General features: G+C 41.0%; 1 protein-coding gene across 1 annotated transcript in view; it reads right to left on the reverse strand.

Annotated features, from left to right (window-relative positions):
- The window catches only part of CDH2 (cadherin 2), a 221,567-nt gene that overhangs the window by 13,627 nt on the left and 185,461 nt on the right, over positions 1 to 22,479 (reverse strand). Inside the window, exons 11-14 of the mRNA XM_004579582.3 lie at positions 21,587 to 21,729; positions 18,866 to 19,099; positions 18,324 to 18,557; positions 16,330 to 16,469 (exon numbers count right to left, since the gene is read on the reverse strand). Of these exons, the coding sequence (XP_004579639.2) occupies positions 16,330 to 16,469; positions 18,324 to 18,557; positions 18,866 to 19,099; positions 21,587 to 21,729 (751 nt within the window). The remainder of the gene's footprint in view (positions 1 to 16,329; positions 16,470 to 18,323; positions 18,558 to 18,865; positions 19,100 to 21,586; positions 21,730 to 22,479) is intronic.

Consider the following 22,479-nt stretch of genomic DNA (forward strand, 5'->3'; position numbering starts at 1 on the left):
TAATCCAACTGGGAAAACAGCAGAAGATGGCCCGAGTGCTTGAACCTCTGGCACTCAATGTGGGAAGCCAGGTGGAACTCCTGGCTACTGTGGGCCACTTTGGTAGGAATGAAGCAGCAGATGGGAGACGTCCTTCTTTATACTCTTCTTATCACTCTGCCTTTGAAATAAACAAAACAAATGTTGAACATATGTTCAGTGAGAAACTGGTTTTAGGTTTGACGCTTGACTCACACCTGGGCTAGGGAACACACACTATGCCAGGACGATCAATATGACTAAAGCACAGGCCACTGATTTCTCACATCAGGACAGAGTGTTTCAAACCATCCCTACAAAGTGTAAAACATTCCACCATTTAAAATTTATAGAATATATGATTAGAAATTATTTACAGAATTTCTTAAAAGCTTAAGCATATATAACAGATGTGAAATGCTTTGAAATGCTAAAATGCTACCAAAGAGACTGATATGGATAATTTTGAATGCCTTCATTCTAAGAAGCAGGGTTATCTGGGTCATGTTTAATTATGTAACTAACAAGCAAAGTGGAGTGAGGTAAACCACGAATACACGTGCATTCTAACAATGACAAAAGCTTTCCTAGAAAGTGGAAAACGGCTACTAAGCGTATTGATGACCGCCCAGATGTGTTTCTATCCTGAGGGTGACAAACGCTTTGCTGGGGTCCGTGCAGTAGATGTGGATGGCACGAAGGTGTGAAGAAAACAGCTCCCCCGCTTGGCAGGGCCTGGGGGAGCTTCCAGCTGTTTGGCAGGGCCCGGCGGATTTCTCTCTGACCACCTTGATGCAGTCTCACCACCTTTTGGCATGGACACTCAAGCACCCCACTAAGAATTCTGTAATCTATTGAGGCATTGTTTGCCCCTGTGAGATGGCTTTTGCCACCAACGTGAGCTTCAGAGTTAATGTTATTGATTATGTCTTGGTGAGTGGGCCTTTAACTGTGCACAGGAGTACAATTAAGCCCATGCCAATTTTGGACACCTTATTGGGTACTTAACCATTGCCTCAGAATTTGGTCCAGACATGTAGCACTCCTTCTGGGAGGGGGCTTGAACATATTCTAAATATTAATGCAAGTGATGGGAGTGAGAGCTGCAACTGCTATGGCAATAAATATAGTTACTGTTATCTCAAAGGCTAGCCTGTCTTTGCAATTTTTTGGAGCATAGAAAATGTAACTGTTTTAGCTGCTTTGATAATTTTTAGCTAGAGGAATTAAGGATGCTTTTATTAAAGAAAAATGCTTTTGATTATTGCTTCATTGTTTATAGGGTTGTAGAGTCTATAGTTGTAGGGGGATTTAACATTTGAAACTTTTGTTTTTAGATTTTATATTTTTTCCCTTGTAACCTATTTTCCCATTAAATAATGGACAAATTGTAGAAATAGAAATGTGGTAGGAATGTACTACTGATTAGCAGGTAATCGCATGTGCCTTGGCCTTGGAATCCTGGCTGCCGCTCCATGGCTACTGTTGAAGAATGAATAATGGCTTGCTTTGAAGAATATGAATACAGTGTTTTAAAGAATTATCTCTAGGGGCACCTGCTTAGCCCTGAAGTGCAGACGGAATGACCGAATGTCTGTACATGCCCCCTTAGTCTTGAAGTAAAAAACAGAACAATTAGTTGCTTGTGCAGAAGCTTGTGAGGTTTTGAGTAAATAAGAAGGTCAGCTTTTTCTTGGGCTGGTGTGAGAACACGCCAAGTGTCAGTGTCTGTGTCTTTCTTTATCGCCGACTCCACGCACCCTTCCCGAGCTCCGAACTCGGCTGGAGCTGGACTCTGGCAATGCTTCATTAGAGGTCTGAATTACACAAGGCAGGTACCTGAACCTTATGCCTAATGACTGCCTTTTATCTAGTGACATATCCCAAGGTAGTACTGGATATATGAGACAGCATTTCTGGGTAACAACTGCAACAGTACAACGGGGTTTCTTTAGTATAAGGGACAAAAACAAATGTGACCTTTACTCACGCTAATTCCTTTACCTAAGAAGAATCTTTCTAGCTTGGCTTCACAGACAATTTCAAAGGTTGTAAATGCAAATAAAGACTGCTATTAAAACACTCAAAAGTGACCAACACTTAGATATGGTTACATTTTACTAAAAATCGGAAAATCTGGCAAGAGAACTCATACTCTGTCAACTGTCCTCTGGTCGAAGATGGCCGTCTCTTCCCAGCTTGCTCTACTGATCAGTGTGTATAAATGGGCACTTCAGAAAGTTTGTGCAACATGGAATTGGAACATGAGTTTATTTTGATGAAAAAAATTTAAAACTCAGGCAGAATTTTTTCATAGCACACATTTCTATAAATATTTTGAAGACCTTTCGTAGTACACACTTACATCACAGCATATCAATGTGTATTGTTTTGCCTTTCATTTGATAGCCTTTCCTACTACTTACTACCTTAAAGAACCAGAACACAGCATTAGCTTTAAAATCTTGGGTATTGCTCAGTTCTTTTGATCATCACTGCATCTGGCCCACAGAAAGTCCTTTAACCTAAAAGATTGCTAAGAAAGGTGTTTGGTGTAGCAACCAAGACATCTGGAACACATTCTGGAGTGCATGGGTTTTGGCCCTGGCTCTCCCTTCAATTTTAATTTCTTGTAACATGCACCCTGGTATGCAGAAGGTGATGGTTCAAACAGTTGGGTCCTTGATGTTCAATTAGGAGATCTGGATGGAATTTCTTGCCCATGGCTTCAGCATGGCCTAGACTTTGCTATTGCAAATATCTGGGGACTGAATTAACACACAGGAGTTCTCTCTATCTCTATAACTTAAATAGATCATTTTTTAAGGTATTGATTATAACCTCAGTGATGATCTTCATTCTATATATCAAAAAAGCAGCCAAGTAAACACACTTCACTTACATTGCATCATACTCTAGAAGCAATAATTCACAATGAAAGAAGAGAAATGGCCTTGGTTTCAATGTTAAGTCATGACCATGCTGAGATCACCCATAACAATGGAAGCCTATTAAATCCCCCAGTTTTGATGGTTTTTAAAATGAGGTAGAAAAATCACGGACTTACAGAAAACCGGAAATTGGTTAAAAATAGATAACCTAGAGATCTTTCTATGATGGATTCTCATTGTCTATTGCAGAACCTTGGTTGCAGACAGAACATACAAGTGTCCTCTAGTCACCAGGGTGGGCTTTTGCTGCTAACGCCCATCTTTGTCAGATGGAAGAAGTTCTGCTCTGAAGGTCTGATTTTAGAGCTTTTGTTAGAGGAACACCCTATGTGGACATCCTAAATTATACACCTTCACACTCCAATACCACTTTACTTAAATACACAAATTACAACATGTAGGATGAGGATTACAGAGAGAATTACAGGGAGCAAAAATTTTCTCAAGAGCACTGGATTCATGGCCTTACTTCTGAAGGTTACAAAAATCCCCAAAGAAATTTTTCTTTGGTTTGTAAACCTCAAGACAAAGAGTAGATCTGAAAACTTTCTTACGATTTTCAAACTTTACATTATTAACATCTAAAGTAAGTTAGTTTTCAAGAAGGCTGAGGAAAACATTTTAACTGATGTTTGGAATGTTAATTGGCAATGATCATGAAAAGTAGGCATGGAGTTAGAGATTTTAGAATACTAGTATTTTAAATAACTTAAAATATTTTGCCTATGAGCTAAAATGTCTTAGGGTGATTTAAGGGTGAGCATTTTAGTAAAAAGTTAACCAGCAGCTGACGCTTTAGATCTGGCTGTTCTTGTACTGATTGATAATGGCTTCAGAAATTGATAGCATGAATCTTCCTTAGAGTACTTGGTTATGTTAACAAAACAAAATATAACATAACAAAACAAAATATAAGTGCTGCAATGGTACAGTTTTTTTTTGTCACTTGCCAGTGAGGAAGCACACCAAACAGGTGCCAAGGGGGCAAAATCCCTGAGAGATTTTTAGTTGCAAGGAAGAATTCCAGGTGGTTATACTAACAAAACACTGGGTTCCAGCACACCAGAGAGGATGCAATGAGTCTTATTTTTGTACACAGTTGGTAAAAGCAAGACCTTCTGTTGAGGCAGATTCTTTCAGAAAGGTCCCACACGGCTCTGATCTTCTGGCAAGTGGGATAAGTACTCAAAGTTTATGGCCCTTTATCATACTCCCTGGAAGAACCAGTGACAACACACAACAGAGCCAGGCAGGGACTGGTACCACTGCAACACTTTCCTTTTATAGCAGCAAAGGCAAGTAACTTTCGAATTCCCATACGGATCAGGTAAACAGTTTTAATGTTTCAAGACTGAGGGCCTATGAGAAATAAAAATATTGACATGAAAGTACATAGGAAAAAAAAATTAGAAGGGGAAGGGGGAAAAAGATCTGAAAAGAAAGCCGACTGTGGCACAGGCAAGAAATTCTTCACAAAGACACAGAAAGGAGCGAACACTAGAAGAGAAGAACATTATTATCTCACCCTCTATAGCTCCTGGCATTAAAATAATTGAATAAAATAGTGATAAGGTGTCAACACATTACCATGCAACTGCTGACAAGTAAGTCAAATACCCTTACAAGTCTTTATGTAAATTATGTTAGGCCTGATTTTCTTCCCCAGTGAAGCCAAGTTATGATGGTAACTCTGCTCAGGTGAAACGATGTGAGAAACTAAGTAGATTCTACGGATTATTAAAGTCCCACCAATTCAAAGATTTGCTAAAAGCTTTCTTGGATTCAACTGTAAACCTAATAGAGAGAAAATAACCGGGGTACTTGAAACACACAGGGGATGGATCTCCCCCTGGATTTTCCTCCACATTTTTAATCTCAGGGGACAGCCTGCTGCTTCCAACTGGAAAGGAGCCTGCCCCTGTGAGTGCTTCCACACGAAGTCCTGTCCCAGCCCCTTGTAAACTGACCTCAGAAATACAAAGGAGATGAAACTTCCTTCTCTGGTGCAAAACCATGGTTCTTCTTCAAAGACAGAAGGTGCTGACCTTTAACTCCAACACTCTTGCCACTGCAAAACTATGGCATAATCTTCTTGGGAAAATGAAGCGACCAGGCAATTGTATTTGGTATCATTCCACAAGTACTTTTGTGTCTCTTAGAGCACAGACCTGGTTATTGATCTCACTGTTTAGAATAATGCCCTTTAAAAGGACATATACAAAAAAAGTCAAGGAAACGCAGTAGTGTAACTGTTTAAAAAATAGGGCAGTGCATGTGTAAGCAGCCTTGGCATAGGGCTTGCTGCAGGGAGCAGGGACGCAGCTGGGCAGGGCTGAGTGGTCAGTAGCTGGCAGAGGATCAGGCATTCAGAGACTCCACCGATCTCCCAGAGTCTGAAATTTCCATTTCCTAATGTTTGTGATTTCCACTCTTTTCTTATAACTCGTTTTAGATGAATAAAGATGAACATATTTCTTAATCTTTCCAAGAACTGCCTGTCTTAGAAGACAAACGTACAGTCATCTAAATGCACTTTCAGTTCAAGACTGTTACCATTAGCTACATCTTTCTGTTAAAACACCACCAGTCGAATAAAGAACCCAAGTCCTTGGATCCTGGAATGGAGCATTACTTGATTGTGGAGGAAACATACACATATGTAATAAAGGAAAGACGACAACTGATTGTGAATATGAAAGGAAGGCACCAAAACATCCCTTACTAATTTCTGAAACATCGTTTTAGGATTTCTTAAAAACTACATTATTGTTCAAATAAATTTACACATAATATACGGAGTCTTCAAAAATTCATGAAAATTGTGTATTATAAAAAATGTAGTTATAGATTTCAAAATGGGTTTTTTTTTTTGCTTTAAAATAATCAACTTTTGGGCCCGGCGGCGTGGCCTAGTGGCTAAAGTCCTCGCCTTGAAAGCCCCGGGATCCCATATGGGCGCCGGTTCTAATCCCGGCAGCTCCACTTCCCATCCAGCTCCCTGCTTGTGGCCTGGGGAAGCAGTCGAGGACGGCCCAAAGCTTTGGGACACTGCACCCGCGTGGGAGACCCGGAAGAGGTTCCTGGTCCCGGCATCGGATCGGCGCGCATCGGCCCGTTGCGGCTCACTTGGGGAGTGAAACATCGGATGGAAGATCTTCCTCTCTGTCTCTCCTCCTCTCTGTATATCCGGCTTTCTAATAACAATAAAATCTTAAAAAAAAAAATAATAATCAACTTTTGCAGTTTACGTTCCATAAACTGAAAGCCCCTTGTATTTGACTTCTTAAAAAAGAGATTACGAAGTCAGTGTACTTTGGTTCAGATTCGGCTCTTGGGGCTGGTGAGGAAGCATCAAGGGTTTATCTGCTGCCTGCGATGCCAGCATTCCATGAGCAGATCTTCTGGTCAAGTCCTGACTATGCCGCTGACAGCTCCCACTGTTCACGGCTTGGGAAAGCAGAGGCAGGTGACTCCAGCACGTGGGTCCCTGCTATCCTTACGGGGGATCCAGGTTCGAGGCTTCAGTCTGGACCACCCAAACTGCTGCGCCATTTTGAGGATCTCCTTCTCTGTCTACCCCTTTCTGTTACTCAGTTTTTCAAATAAATAAAATACATCTTTTTTTTTAAAGCACAAAACCAAATCTTAAGTCCATCATATTTTATATTTTCTTCAGGCACTCAGTTAAGGGATATTTCCCAGTGGAATTTACTGTGTCACTTTCTATGTGTGATACACAAAATACCCCATAACTCATCCTCTGTGTTCTGTTACCACGAATGTATGTATGCTAGGTGGGCCTGGCAGCCACATCTGGAGGACGGCAGAGCCACAGGCGCACAGGGTCTCTGAGTGCTGTACAGCACACCGCGCCTATCTCAAACACTTAAAGACCTTCAACCTAATTACTACTAAGGAAAGAAATCATTTCAAGTAAGCAAAGGGCTCTGAATTTTTTTTTAAGAAACTCATTTATTTTAACTAAAACATACAGTGACACATCTTTTTGTGTCAATTTTCTCCCCTGCGCATTGTCCTCCTTTTCCATCTTTTCTTCCTTTATTTACTACAGAAATATTCCCCATGATTGCAGAACGCCACAGTACATCTTCTTTATAGATATCGGCTTTTATTAAGCTCAAGCCTAATCACCATGACATAATTTAATCAAGATCTGCAAAAATAAGTATCTATGAAGCACAGGCTGACAACATAAACCAATAAAGTTGGTCTGGTACCAAAAAAGGAAACATAATTTCTGGAATATGCTTGCCTTGCCTAAAGAGGAAAAACTTCCTGTAGTTTCCAATAATTGTTGTCATCTCAAAATACAGACTACATTTCCAGATCTTCTCATTTTAGGATTGAGAAGTAAGAAATTGGTATGTTTTTTTTCTTTCAATTCTTGAATTTTTCAGGCGACGTATAAACAGGGCCCTAGTGCAGGAACTACTTCCCTGGACACAGACGTGCTCCCTCACACAAGGTGGGTGCCACCTGTTCTCAGAGTTCAGACCCTGCCGAATTTGGGAATTCGGTCACAGTGTCCTATACAAAGTCCTGGGTTGTGAGGTTGGTAGTACTTATTGAGCTGAGAGCTGCTGGGCCTGCAGAGGCGGGGCAGAGATGGAGAGAGAGAAGCAATGCAAATGAAAAGACAGATCTAGAATGCCATGGAGAAATCTGGTCAGGAATTCACAATGATCCAGAGAAAGCTGGTGCGGAGAGCTGACTGGCAGGGACTCTCAGCACCAACGGCTTAGCTCTGCTGTGGTGATGACCAGCCCTGCTTCCCGAACATGGCCTCTGCTCCTTGAGCCTCCTGCTCACAATCCAAAGGGGTTGAGCTGCTGCTGCTGTTGGTCATTTAGAATAATATTGACTCACACAGTGAAAAACCCTGGAGATGGTCAATGTTCCAAGCTGCAAGACGTCCCAGAGCCAATCTCAACAGTCGGACAGCATTTTGATGGACTCAAACAATACAATGAAAGGCTATGTTGTAACTGCCCAGCTGATGATAAAATCACCACCTTTACCAGACACAGGTACATGGAGTAAATCCCTATTGTGCTGCTTTCTCTAAAATCGTGTGCCCACCTGGCTACTCTTTCATGAGCACCAGATGAGACATACATATAGAGCGTTTACTATGGTGTCTGACAATGCTGGCTAGTGATTGGTGATAAAGAATGAAGCATACTTTTGGGTGATGTAGGGAAAGATGTTCACGAACAGCACTCACAAGTGAGTATTATAAACATATCAGCCACTCTTAACTATGTGTAACCTTTACTTTGTAAAATGGCTATTTTTTTTAAATGGAGAGAGAGAGAAAGAGAGAGAGAGAGAAAGAACAGCTATTTCCCATCCCCATCCACATCTATTGGCTCAATCTCTGCCTACAACAGCTAGGGTTTGGCCAGGCTAAAGCCAGCACGGGTGCAGGACCTCACATGCTGTGTCACTGTTGGAGCACCCCAGGTATATTAGGAAGTGGAACAGCTGAGATTTAAACTATTACTCCTATATGGAAAGGGGATTCCTAGTAGGGCGTAAGCCTCTGTGTCAGGACACCCACTTGCACACCTAAGTTTTAAACAGCAAGAAGCTGGTTGTTTCTGCTTCTAACCCAAGGAGCTGGGAGGTGATGTTTCCTAGGAAAGAGAGCTATTGGCTGTTTTGTCCATTCACCCTGATTTTATTAGTGTTGCAGATACAGAGGGAAGTAGATGCACAGATAATAGAAGGCAATGCAATTTATCTGTAACCAGCCCACTGGCCTAAAGGGCACTGAAGGACATTTACTAATGAGGGTAATGAAACGTGCCTTGGTAAGCAGCAAAAGCCCTGCTGATAATAGCAGCAGAGCAGATAAAGGAACCTGACCCTCTGAAAATAGACTGGACATAATACTCAGAGTGCCTGTCCAGCAGCCAACAGCGCTGCACACAGATAACACTCCTGTCAGGACACATCTCATGGTACTTTATCACCTACAGGGCCAGCCTCTCCCTACCCTGACAATCTCAACAGAACAGAATATCCACAAGCTCAGACAAATACTCCTCCCAGGACTGCAGAAGCCACAGAGGTGGGTGTTTTCTACTTTTGTTCTTTTCTTAGGCGCTCTTCTTCTGTTAAAGAAATTAACACTCTGCACCTTGGCGGAAGAACTTAAATAGAGAGGATAATCAAGACAAGAATGATAAGAACAACTGCTCTGGAGGACTGTTTTCCCTTTGTTTTCTTTCTAATCTGCCAATAGGAAGGGTATTTTGTCAAGGTAGGGAGAATAAGCATTTTGGCTGAACCAGCTTTGGCTTATCTTTTCTGCTGCTTCTGACCTGCCCAGTGCCCCAAGGTCAGCTGCTAATCAGCCATCTATTAAAGCTGGATAAAGGCACTGTGGTGAATGTTTAGGACAAAATACGGTTTAATGACTGCAAAAATGATCTTTAACAGTGTTGGCCTTGAGGGGAAGGTGTGGCACAGCAGGTCGAGGTGAGCTTCCACACCAGAGTGGTGGCTCCAGACCCAGCTGCTCGGCTTCTCATCCAGATTCCCGCTAATGCCTCTGGGAAGGAAGCAGAGGATGGCCCTAGGATTCGGGTCCCTGCCACTCACACGGGAAACCCGCATGGAGTTTCTGGTTCCCAGCCACCACCTCAGTCTCTCCTTCTCATTGTTTCAGATAAATAAGATGATAAATAAGGTAACCTTTTAAAAGGCTGTCCAGTAGAGACACTGAGCAAACAGACCAGTGCCCGATTGTCTCAAGATATATCTAGTTACGGGCCCGGCAGTGTGGCCTAGCGGCTAAAGTCCTCGCCTTGAAAGCCCCGGGATCCCATATGGGCGCCGGTTCTAATCCCGGCAGCTCCACTTCCCATCCAGCTCCCTGCTTGTGGCCTGGGAAAGCAGTCGAGGACGGCCCAATGCATTGGGACCCTGTACCCGCGTGGGAGACCCGGAAGAGGTTCCAGGTTCCCGGCATCAGATTGGCACGCACCAGCCCGTTGCGGCTCACTTGGGGAGTGAATCGGATGGAAGATCTTCCTCTGTCTCTCCTCCTCTGTGTCTATCTGGCTGTAATAAAATGAATAAATCTTTAAAAAAAAAAAAGATACATCCAGTTACGACAGCGTATGTACCCCATCCATACTTTGGGATAACACACACACACACACACACACACACTGCACTAAAGAGCAGCCATGGATAGTACAAATCACTATACCTTTGTCTAGAATAAGACATGGTACTGATCCCATTTCCATGCCCTATTTCTGTAAAGAAATAATATCCTTTACAAAAACTTAAAAAAATTATGAATCATGTTCTTTTGCCAAAAAGGCTTCATGTACACTCCAAAGGAATTTACTTTCTAACAGGAAGCCACATGTGAATTATGGAAACAGAATACAGTCGATTTCACAACACTGAATTTTTCAGGAACTAACCCTAGTTTTAAGGCTTATAACAACCACCATTTAAAGAATGAAATATACTATAGCCCTTGTACCTTTTTACCCTAATTTACAATGTAAAGATTGCCAAAATATAATAAAAAAATGAAGTACAGTGATGGCTTAAGTACACTTAGAAAGTAAGATCATTAAATAAATGATAAATCTATTTGCACAATCATCATCAAATAAATCAAAAAGCAAAGGGCTATCAAGAAGAAAGACAGACAGCAGTTCAGACCTGTTGCAAATGGCCCCAGAATGGACCCAGAAGCAGCTCAGCAGCATCACGAAGTGCATGCACAGGCCTGCACGCATGCAGCGATCTGTCTTCACACAATGCGACATTGCCATGCAGGGCTGAAGGCGCATCTTCCCTTAAATAAATGTTACTGAATATCCATAAAGGAAAAAACAAACAAACTTTGACCTATATCTAGATTTATATCTCATACCAAGTGAAAAACAAAACGTTACAGATAGATCACAGCTTTACCGGGATGAGTCAAATAACAAAAATTCAAACGGTCATATGGAGACACATTTGGGGGGAGGGGGAGGTGGTTGGAACATTCCTTTTCACCCTGTAGCAGACAAAGTTTTCTTCAATAAGCTACAAAAGGGAGAGCTACAACAGGAAAAAGAAAAGAAATGACAAGCTGGACTTCATTGAAAATCAGTAACTGCTCAGCGCAATGCATCACTAAAAAGCAATGGAGGACACACGACACTGCATTGATAAGAACTCATTTCTATAATACATAAAGATCTCCGCAAGTCAAAAGAAAAAGACATCCCAATAAAAAGTAGACACAAGCTGACATAAACAACATGAAGAGAGATATCCAGGTGGTAAACAGGCTAGCAGTTGTAGTGGAACAGACACATTACCAGAGTAGCAGATTAAACGGCTAAAACATCCAACTAATGAGAATGGCCGTGAGGGGGCAATCAATACATCACTCTAAGAAGGTAGGTGAAAACTATAGAACGACAGTGACAGGATGGGTACTTTAGTCACGTATGTGTTCATTCTGTAATCTAGCCATTCAATTCCTATTCACAGAGCAACAGAAATGCACCAACACACACACACACACATGAATATTCATAGCAGTTTTATGAAAAACAGACCAGCTAGAGAAATTCTATAATAGAAGAAGATTAGTAAAATATGGCTAACTCTTGAAACTGAACAGTATACAATGATGGAAAGAATGAATTACTTCTAGATACAAATGAATGTATCTCGTAAGTATAATGGAAACTACAAATAAAAAAGGACCTATAGTATGTTAGCTATCACAAAACAATTCAAAAACAAGCAATGCTAGTCTATGGTGACAGAAACAGTGAAAAATGATTACTCTTGGCAGAAGTCCTATGGTCTAGTTGTGGGTAGAAGCAAGTTCCTAGGGTTTTGGAAATGCTGCCGATATGAGAGGTAGTTACGTGGGGAAACCCCAAGAAGGTGTCTTTGCTTGCTGTGAAACAGAAAGTCAGGAGACTGTTTATTATCCTCACACTGTCAAAAACAAATCTCATAAATGACCAAATCACAGTTTCTACAATGCATAACATAACTGAGAAGAAAACGATATCCCACTGAACAAAGATACAGAAATGGACAACTCATTATTAGGAGAAAGGAATCTGCTGTAAGAGGGAAATCACCCAAAACTCTGAAGGAAAGTTCAGCAGCCATGAGTGCCTGGGACCGATAGATTTGTATCCTGCGGTTAGAATGTACCCATCACTCACTCTGCCCAAGGGCTTTTCCCAGAGTATGAGGGTGTATACCAAAGGCTGTGTGCAGGCTGGAGCAGCTGGCATACTAGGAAGAAGTTGGATTTGACAAGTTTCAGAGAGTGGATGGCATGTTACCCATCGACAGGACACTCATTTGGATGCTGTGGGCAGATTGAGATAATGCTGACCTCTTTATTTAACTACAACGAAAAGACTTTATTTATTCATGGCCTTGGAGACCAAGGTAAGTAAACGGATGTCAAAAACCACTTAAGAGATAGAGAAAACAGAGCCCCTTGCTGGAGAATTCCTACGCCACGTGTTTTGCTCCATTAATGAAGGAAAATCTGGAATGAATTCATTATGTCATTTTGTCATACTTTTTTATTAATAAAACCACACATGAAAATTGCATCAGAGGATCAGAGATATACAGTCTTGACCTGAACTAAAATCTAGTCTAGAACCAAGAACTAAGAGATTACAAAAAGATCACAGAAAGACCAGCAAAAATACAGGAAAAAACCTCAGGCAGCCTGCCACGTGGGTGAGAAGCAACACATTCATGCTGAATTCACCTGGGGGCCTAGAATTCCTCAGCGGCTGTGGTGGGGGGGAGAAACAGGCTAAAGACATATACAATGATAATTTGAGGAAATAATACAATAACTAAGTTTTAGCCTTTGGTCTCAAGCGTTGAAGTGGATGAGATTGATAAATAAAGTCTGTACTAAAGAAACTACAGAAAGGAAACTATCCTTCAAGGGACTGGGAAGGAGGAGAGTGTCTTTGGTCCAAACTCGAAGACACCGAGAGAACTACCTCATTCTGCTCTCTGGACCTCCATTTTATTGATTGATTGATTGATTGCAGAACCCTATTATACCAATGATCTTCCAGTTATCACTATGCTTACTGAAGCTTCACTAAATAAGGTACAGGCTTATGCCCTCAAAATTATGCAGGATGATGTTATTTAACTTGATACTGTTCTAAATTTCCTATTTTTCTTCCTGTTGTTGATTTTGTTTTATGGTTTTTCATTTAATAGGATGTATGGGAACTGTTTAATAGAGATTATCATATCCAGAAGTGGAGATACAATGCAGTATGGATCTCTACTTCCAAATCAAAGATGGAGTCCCAATGAAACTGTTCAATACATCCTGACAATAGGATGGACTCTCTGCCATTGTTCATACACTAAAATGGCAGGATGATGTGCTTAAGACTGTTTATGAAGGCTATGCTACCATAATAACATGAAGGGAATCAACGGAGCTGAGGGGACTTGGGGAGGGGGGAAGGGAAATCCTAGAGCCTATGGAACTGTATCATTAAAAAAAAAAAGGAAGGGCCCAGCAGCGTGGCCTAGCGGCTAAAGTCCTCGCCTTGAAAGCGCCAAAATCCCATATGGGCGCCGGTTCTAATCCCGGCAGCTCCACTTCCCATCCAGCTCCCTGCTTGTGGCCTGGGAAAGCAGTCGAGGACGGCCCAATGCATTGGGACACTGCACCCGCGTGGGAGACCCGGAAGAGGTTCTGGTTCCTGGCTTCGGATCGGCGTGCACAGGCCGTTGCGGCTCACTTGGGGAGTGAATCATTGGAAGATCTTCCTCTCTGTCTCTCCTCCTCTCTGTATATCTGACTCTGTAATAAAAATAAATCTTTAAGAAAAAAAAAGGAAAATATTAAAAAGAATTAAATGAAACATAAATAACAGGAGTGGAAGATTTACGAGAATATGTGATCAACACACTTGTGTTGATCCTAAACAGAGCTTAAGGAAGTGAAAGGACAGGTTAATTAAGGATTAAGCCAAACATGAGTTTTTAATATTCAGGTAGTTATGAGAAATTTAAGTAAGAAATCCTGGGGTATATTTATAGAAACACTTTAATTAGTCGGTATTCAAACGGCTTTACACACTTGAGTCAAATTTTCGACATGTTTTAAATACATGTCTCTTACAAACGATGATTTAGGTAATGTAAACTACACTTGGAACCCGCATCAGAAGGGTTTGAGTCCTGGCTTTGCTAGTTACAATGCCAAAGAAAACTACATGGCATTCTGTAAAAGCCAAATTGAAAACCGGAATGGGTTGCTGCAAGGATTTAAACACAACAATGGATGGAATGTGCTTTGTGAACTGCAATGTGATCTGTCATTTGCTTGAGGGAGTCAAGGGGAAAGCCATGTCCACAAAACTTGCTTTTACTCATGTTAGCAGCCCTGTCACTGGTATGTGCGCGCACGCACACACACACATGCACACACACATCTATTTATAAGTTTATAAATAGAAATATTAATCCATACATTTCCAAAAAATATAAATTTTATGAATATAATTTTTAAAGATTTATTGGAAAGGCAGATATACAGAGAGAAGGAGAGACAGAGAGGAAGATCTTCCCACATGGCTGCAATAGCCAGAGCTGCGCCAATCTGAAGCCAGGAGCCTCTTCCGGGTCTCTCACTCAGGTACAGGGTCTCAAGGCTATGGGTCATCCTCAACTACTTTCCCAGGCAACAAGCAGGGAGCAGGATGGGAAGGGTGGCCACCAAGATACAAACTGGCACCCATATGGGATCCCAGCACATTCAAGGTGAAGACTTTAGGCGCTAACGGCTATCATGCTGGGCCCAAAATATAAAATTTTCATTTATAAATTATTTTACAAGTAAATGTGTTTTAATTTATTAATGCACTTAGTTATAAATAGCAAACCCAAGAGCCCTGGGTTCTTTTTTCAAACTTCTATACCCACTTTTAATATTGGTATCTAGACATGTTTAAGGAATGTCTCCCATAGTAATACTACATAGTAGTATCTTATGGATTACAGAAACACAGGTAATTTTGAGGAGAACTGTATCACATTGAATTAAGTTGTAATAACAGACAGAGCTGTATTAAAATCCACATCTATTATTTCCTGGATATTTGACTCCCTAGAATCCAATTACTGTGAGATTCCCCAGGGCAGGTATTTGTTAATTCTGTTCAATTCTGTTAGGGGTTAAAACAGTATCATGAACACTTTTTTACCATTTTTGTAAATCAACATACAGATTCCAGTGTATAAAACAGTTAAATTCTTATTTTGGGAGAAAATATATAATCAAAAGTATTAATAGAGAGTTATTATTTACAAAGTATTTATTATTGTTGCAAAAATATTACAAATATTGTTAGTCCAAGAATCACTAACATTGATTGAGTTCCTAGCACTTTTAGTTGGCTCAGTCCAGCATGCGGAGAATGAACCAGCAGACAGGAAATCTCCACTGTGTCTGTTTCTTTCTTTCACTTTCAAATACAGAAAGTAAATAAAACCTTTTTTTTTTTACAATAAAGTCTCCCATTTGAGTGTCACAGATCTAAGTACTTGATCATTCTGCCTTATGCCTCATCCACTACTGCCCAGAGGCAGCTTATACACGGGAGCAGAGTTGGAGCTGCGGCTTGGAGACAGCACACAGGTGTGCTTAGAAGCTTTTCATCTTCATTCTTACTGCCCAAGATCTGTCCCAACTGATTTTTATTACTGTTATTAAAAATTTATTTTCTGAAAAGCAGGGTTTCAGAGAGGGAGAGACAGGCAGACAGTCAAATACACACATATGCACACAAACACCCACATACAGGAAGAGAAAGATTTTCTGTCTTCTGAGTCACTTCTCAATTGGCCACACTGTCCAGGGTTGGACCATGCTGAAGCCGTGGTAACCAGGTGACTTCATCCAGGTAACCCAAATGGGTGAAAGGTCCGAGCACTCAAGCCATGTTCCACTGCTCTCCCAGGTGCATTAGCAGAAAGCTAGACTGGAAGTGGAGCAGGTGGGACTTACACTAGTGTCTATGTGGGATGCTGGCGCTGCAGGTGGCAACTTAATCCACTGCACAACACTAGTCTCTAATCCAAGTTATTTTTTTAAACATGATAAACACAATTACATGTAACATCTTGAAAAACAAAGTGCAACACGTACAGGATAGGACTTATCAAGTGAATGACAGCATAACACGAAAGGTACCCAACACCATTTCTTATTATGTATACTAACATTCTTCCAATCATTTCATTTGTATGGTCATACTAAAATTTTCCTTCAAAGATCTAAATGATTGCTCACCTGGTCTTCTTCTCCTCCACCTTCTTCATCGTATTTTAGAATATTATCTCTTACATCATCTTCTGGATCGATTAAAAGTTGTTTGGCCTGGCGTTCTTTATCCCGGCGTTTCATCCACACCACAAACATCAGAACAAGGACTAGGCAGGACGATATGAAAAGCAAACAAAAACACCCCATCAGACTTCATTTGGAAAACCTGATCTGTAGTCTTAAATAATTTATACTGAAACAGGTCAAATGCTCATACTCTTTTTTTATCCTACTGTCCATTTCTAACCTCACATCAACAGAGGCGAGAGAAAGCTTGCTTGAGTACTGGCACAGAGTGAAGACCCAGTCTCCAGGTTCTGGCACCTGTGAGTTCATGGGGGATTGTCTCTGTGCTCAGTTTTATCATCTACACTAATAACTTCTTTCTATGTGTACTTGGGCTCCATAGAGGAAGGACGGTTACAGACAGCAAGCAGCAGGAACTTGGACAGTTAGCCACTGTTTTATTCAGGTTGGTGAGTCACCACCAGACTCTCCAATTCACAGAGGATGGTAGCTCTCCCGGGGAACACAGGCCTACCCAGGTGACCTGGCATTTGAGTTCTGAGTCTGACTCTCAGAAACTGAAGCACTTCCACTACACTGTTTTGCATTTCCTTCACTATCAAACTGAACGCTTCAAGTAAGACGTCTAAGAAATTAGGTGGAGAGCCAATAACATTAGGCTTCTGTGCTTCACATTTACGTGTGAGGGCTAGAACCATGTATGTCCCAGAGAGTGGATGTTAACATCAGTACCAATTCACCGTGCTTCAAAATGTCAGCTTCCCTTCTTCTCATCATAATCCATCAGACCTAAGTCCTTCTTGATCGGTTGACATATGTGCCACATTTCCATAGAAATGAAAACAAGGACTTCAATGCCTATCTAGGAACCGATCCTCTCTAAAGTCTAGGGGTATCCATTTACACTCTGAAACAAAAGATTTAATGACTCCTATTGGAGCACATTTTTTATTATTGGCCGTAAAAGTAAATATCCTCCTTTTAAAACCAGATACATGATCTCATTTGCCATTGTTCCAGGGCTAAATCTAGCAAGTGGATTATTAGTGCAGCACGCAGGTTTCAAATTATGGCCAAAGTAGTCTCCACACAGGAAGTAAAAAATGCTTAGGCTTCTGTGGTAATTGCTTAGAATAAAGGGACAGAATTCTAAATTACCAGAACACTTGTAAATGGAGGAAACATAAAAGAAATGGCCAACATTTTCAAGAAAGTGATTGGTGCATAGCATGATCGCACAATAAACTAAGTCCTGCTGCTATTTCACAATAAACTGCAGGGCCCAGGCAATTTATTCTTCTAACCTACATACTCAGAAGTGGTTCCTAAGTACTTTCCAGTGGTTAATTTCTTGCATTCCATTGAACCAAAGATTGCAAAATATCTTAGAAAGGAGCAAGTCCTTAATCTACACTTATTCTAAAGACAGACAATTTATTGAGCTGTGTAATCATTTCTATTATCAAATGTGAAGTACAATCTCTATTTTGCTCAGCCCTTTAGAAACAAATACCTGAATCCTCGCATGACTGCAGCAAGTTGCTGACTATGCTTTTTGTGAAAGAAAGCAATATACTTATTTTCCCAAATCATCAACTACATGCCATAAATTCATACTCCCATCATACGTGCTCAAACTTAGGACTGTTTAACGTTTTTCCATGAAAAGTATTTGCTAGAACTCCCCGGCATCAGAAAACACTAAGGGGCCACGAAGAAGTATTTGGGTGATGCTTTTGGCAAATATGCAAGTGCTCCAGACAGTGCTCTGGGTTCTCATTACTATTACAATTTTAACTTGGATCTGATTGTCCCCTGTACTATCGGTCAAAGACAGTTGCTACATAACTTTTCCGGGCAATGATAAGAGGTGACTTGGTTGATCACCCCTGGATGAAAGGCATTAACGTTCAGGAGACAATGAAGGCACTCACTCAGCAGGATAATTATGCAGAGGAGGATGGCAATGATGGCTCCGGTGCCCAGCCCTGCACCCACAATCCTGTCCACATCCGTGCAGTCCCCGTTGGAGTCACACTGGCACACCTTCACACGCAGAATGGACGTGTTGGATTTGGGAGGATTACCCGAATCTGTGATCACGATGGGAACCTCATAGATACCAGCCTCAAGAAATTTTATCTTTAAATTCAGCTGAGCAAAATCACCTATGTGAAAAAAGAAAATCAGAACCTCACAATGTAATAATTAGTACCTACAGGAATTAAAAATGCTTAGCATTTTCTAAAATGTATTAACTGTTTAATTGTATCCATGAAGATTACAACTGCATTCATTGGGAAACTGGTTTTTGTGGGGGAGGGTAAGAGTTGGGGATGTTTAACATCTTAAACTTTCAAGTAGCTTTTAAAAGATGTTTAATGAGAAGATGATGAAGCACTTAAAGTTAACTTTTCATATTAGGCTTCAAAACCTCTTAACAGCACATATATCCAAATAATTAACCTGTTCTTACCATTAAGCCGAGTGATGGTCCAATTTCTCTTAATAGTCACTGGAGACAGAGGAAGATCAAACGCAAATGGTCCAGCATTTGGATCGATGTCATAATCAAGTGCTGTGATGTTAATTGAATTGGGGTCTGGAGTTTCACAAGTCTCTGCCTCTTGAGGTAGCACTTGGGGGGCATTGTCATTAATATCAAGTAAATAGATCTGTAGTGTTCCTGTTCCACTCATAGGAGGGATTCCTTAAAAGGGAGAAAAGTCACACATTAGCATGGAGTAAGACTCTTCTTGACTAGCCCCAATCACAATGAAATTTTCAAAAATTTCCAACCGTCATTCCCTTATCACCAAGCAACCTTGTTAACATAGGAAGAGTGTTTTTGGAGCAAGTCCACTTCCTGCTTCCTCCAAGGTCAGCCCTTCCTGCCACTCCAACACCCTGCAGAGCTCAGGGTAGTGATGATGCTTTCCCTGTCCTTGCTGTCTGTTACCTGGGGCCACGCACAGCATATTTTCCCAGGCACTGTGGGGAAGGTTAGAGAGGCAGACACAGGCTCACTATCCTGTGGCCCCTTCTCTTAGGGTGGCAAATCAGGATGTGTGTAGGCAAGCACCTAAGAATGCATTTAAGGCTCAAACACAGCCAGGATTCTGTTAACAGAGCCTACAGACAAATGACAGAGAATCAAAGACCTCATGTCAGAAGGCATACCACAGAAAAACTGATGAGTGCAGATCCGTCAGCTCTGCTTGAGAAAGCAGGAGGTTTCTCTGTGGATGTCGTTTCATTGCAACCCCAAGAAGTAGGTTTAAATGATGAGGAATTGAAGCAGCTGTGAACTACTGATAATTACATATTCCTGGACAAAGAGTTGCTACTGAAGACTGATTTTCATGACCTAAATCTATTCTCACTGCACTGTAAAATGCTGTCAGTACCATGGAATATCATAATGCAGTCTTTGGTTTTCGCCACATTACAAATTCTTATACAATATAAGCCAAATATATGTGTAATATATTCAAAAATTATATTGTATACTGAAACACAGGTTTAAGTGACCCGCTGAAGACCATGCACCTAGGGAGGTACACACATACTCCTAGAAAAAGGAGCACAAATGTCTGCCGCCGCTATGACAGGATGTCTCAGAGAAGGCAGGCAAAGCGAAGGTTACGTGCCTCTTAGGATACTCTAACTCCACCAGGATACCTGATAATTGGAGATGCTTTCACATTTATCAGAATATTTAAAATTATCTGATTCTTATGACAATGCTAGAATAGGAAAGTGGCCAAACAATTGATCAATAATGAAGCTAAGGCACACAGAGTTTCACTACTTGCTCAGTGAATTTAGAACCAAGGCTCCAAATTCAATCTTATAGATTCTAGTGCATTTACAAAGAATCATAGCTACATAGATTTAACGATTCACTTCCCTCTCCTATCAAATGCCTTTTCAGTTAGAATATAATCCCCCGAGACTGCACTGTGGGCACAATGGGGTAAGCCTCTGTCTGTGAGGCAGAAATTCCCTAGGGGCACTGATTCAATTCCCAGTCATTCAGCTCTGCGTTAATGTGCCTGGCAAAGCAGCAGAAGATGGCCCAAGTGCTTGGGGCCCTGCCACTCTTAGGGAGACCTGTTCTTGGCTTTGGCCTTGCACAACTCCAGCTACTGAGGCCATTTAGGAAATGACTCATCCATTGGAAGGTCTAGCTCCCCATAACTGCTTTCCAAGTAAATAATCTTAAAAGGAAACACACAAACACACACACACACACACACACACACCCCACAATTCCCTTGGGTGCCTGAAAAACTTGGCTGTAACTCATCACTAGTATGCATACATATAATTTCACAGTTCTTCAAATCTTAACATCATAATTCAGGATATATTACTCGTAAGCTCCTGCATAGAGGGAAGCTATTGTTATACAAGGAAAAAAGACATACGCTCATGTTATGCTTTGACATAAGGCTGCACAGACTGGTCTATGAGGTTCTGTCACTGAACATGAATAGCAGGTCTGGTATCAGCAAGAATATGAAATACTGCTGCATCCTTGTCATTACATGGATTTTCTATAGATCACATCCTATTCCTCACAGAGGGTAGCAGAGATTTGTGCTCCCTTTTTCAGGTGTGTGTGTGGGGGGGTGGGTGTGACAGAGAGAGAGAGAGAGAGAGAGAGAGAGAGAGAGAGAGAGAGAGAGAGAGAGAATATGAATCTTTCTAGCTGCATGACATTGAGCAGGTCACCTAAGCTTATGTTTCAGTAAGACAGTGTCTTACTATGCAGGAGTTGGAAGGGTTCAATAAAACTCTTCCAATTAACAGTGTTCACAGGCAACTTTTTCAAAGTGTCTATCCTGATCACCAAATTGAAGCCTGCTATTTTTCTTAAATGCTAATATTCCCAGTCCCACCTCAAAAATAGGTCCAAATGTGGTTGGATTAGAAACCCACAGTCTGCGGTCACTGAGATAGACTTGATTCTTGAAGCATCAAAGTTCATTATCACAGTATGAAATGTCCAAGGATGGTGTATGGACATGGAGGACACACATTAGAGAAATAAAGGAAGCATGTCATTGCAAGCCTCTTATAATTGGAAGATAAAAAGCAATTCAATCTTATAGCAAACCATGACAGTATGATGAGGCTGTAGTGTCAGAAACCAGTATGCAGGCTAGTGCACAGAATATATTGAATTACATACCATTGTCAGATGCAAGGAAAGTAGCATTATATATATTGTTCTTCACATGTGGTGATTCTCTGTCCAAAACAGCGATTGTAGTTATCTGTCCATTCACAGGATCTATCTTAAGCCAATTGGCAGGATCAGATAATTTTGTGTATCTATAAAAATTAAGTTCAGTAAACTTAAATATTTTGATCCAAAACTTTAAAAACAGAGCACATTGTATAGGCTTAATTCAAAATGCAACCAGCTCATTAACTTGTATCTTTGCTGAAGATATTTAAAATACAGCGTTAATGAGGAAAAGCATTTTTGTGATAGTGATTTTTGGAGTCACACAGAGGCCATGCTTGGTCAGTCATGTAGCAAACATTCCACAGGTGTTTATGGGGTGACATAAAAAGCAATCTTCCGTGGGCTTTAGCAGACTGAGCACATCTCATTAGAGGCTCTTATCCACCTGAACAAATAATAAAACAGCTCAAACATAACTTCTAAATAAGCAGTCACTCTGACAGATAGGACACAATGTTAAGCCACAAGAGAAGTCGAATTCTGCTTCATAGAGTACTCCTAAAACTTCTACTTTCTTCTCACGGCAGAGAGGAAGTCAAACTGGAGAACTTTCAGAATCTCGCTAAGATTTCCTGTATTTGACCAAGCATTCAGTCTCCTTTCCACAGAAGCCCCATCCTCGTGAGCCCTTGTCAACATGTTCATCAGCTCAACTCCTTTGGGGTGTGGCTGTACTTCTCAAGGTAGGACAACACATGGACTGAACAAAAGATGTTGTTCTGACAGGGAGCCACTGAACAATTTTGATTTTGACTTTAATGTGCGGAGAAAAGGTGAATGAGTGCAGTTATCTGTGCATTGCAGTTCTGAATTAATTTTAAAAATTATCATCA

Source organism: Ochotona princeps, chromosome 18, assembly GCF_030435755.1.
Source record: "Ochotona princeps isolate mOchPri1 chromosome 18, mOchPri1.hap1, whole genome shotgun sequence".
NCBI classification, from domain to species: Eukaryota; Metazoa; Chordata; class Mammalia; order Lagomorpha; family Ochotonidae; genus Ochotona; species Ochotona princeps.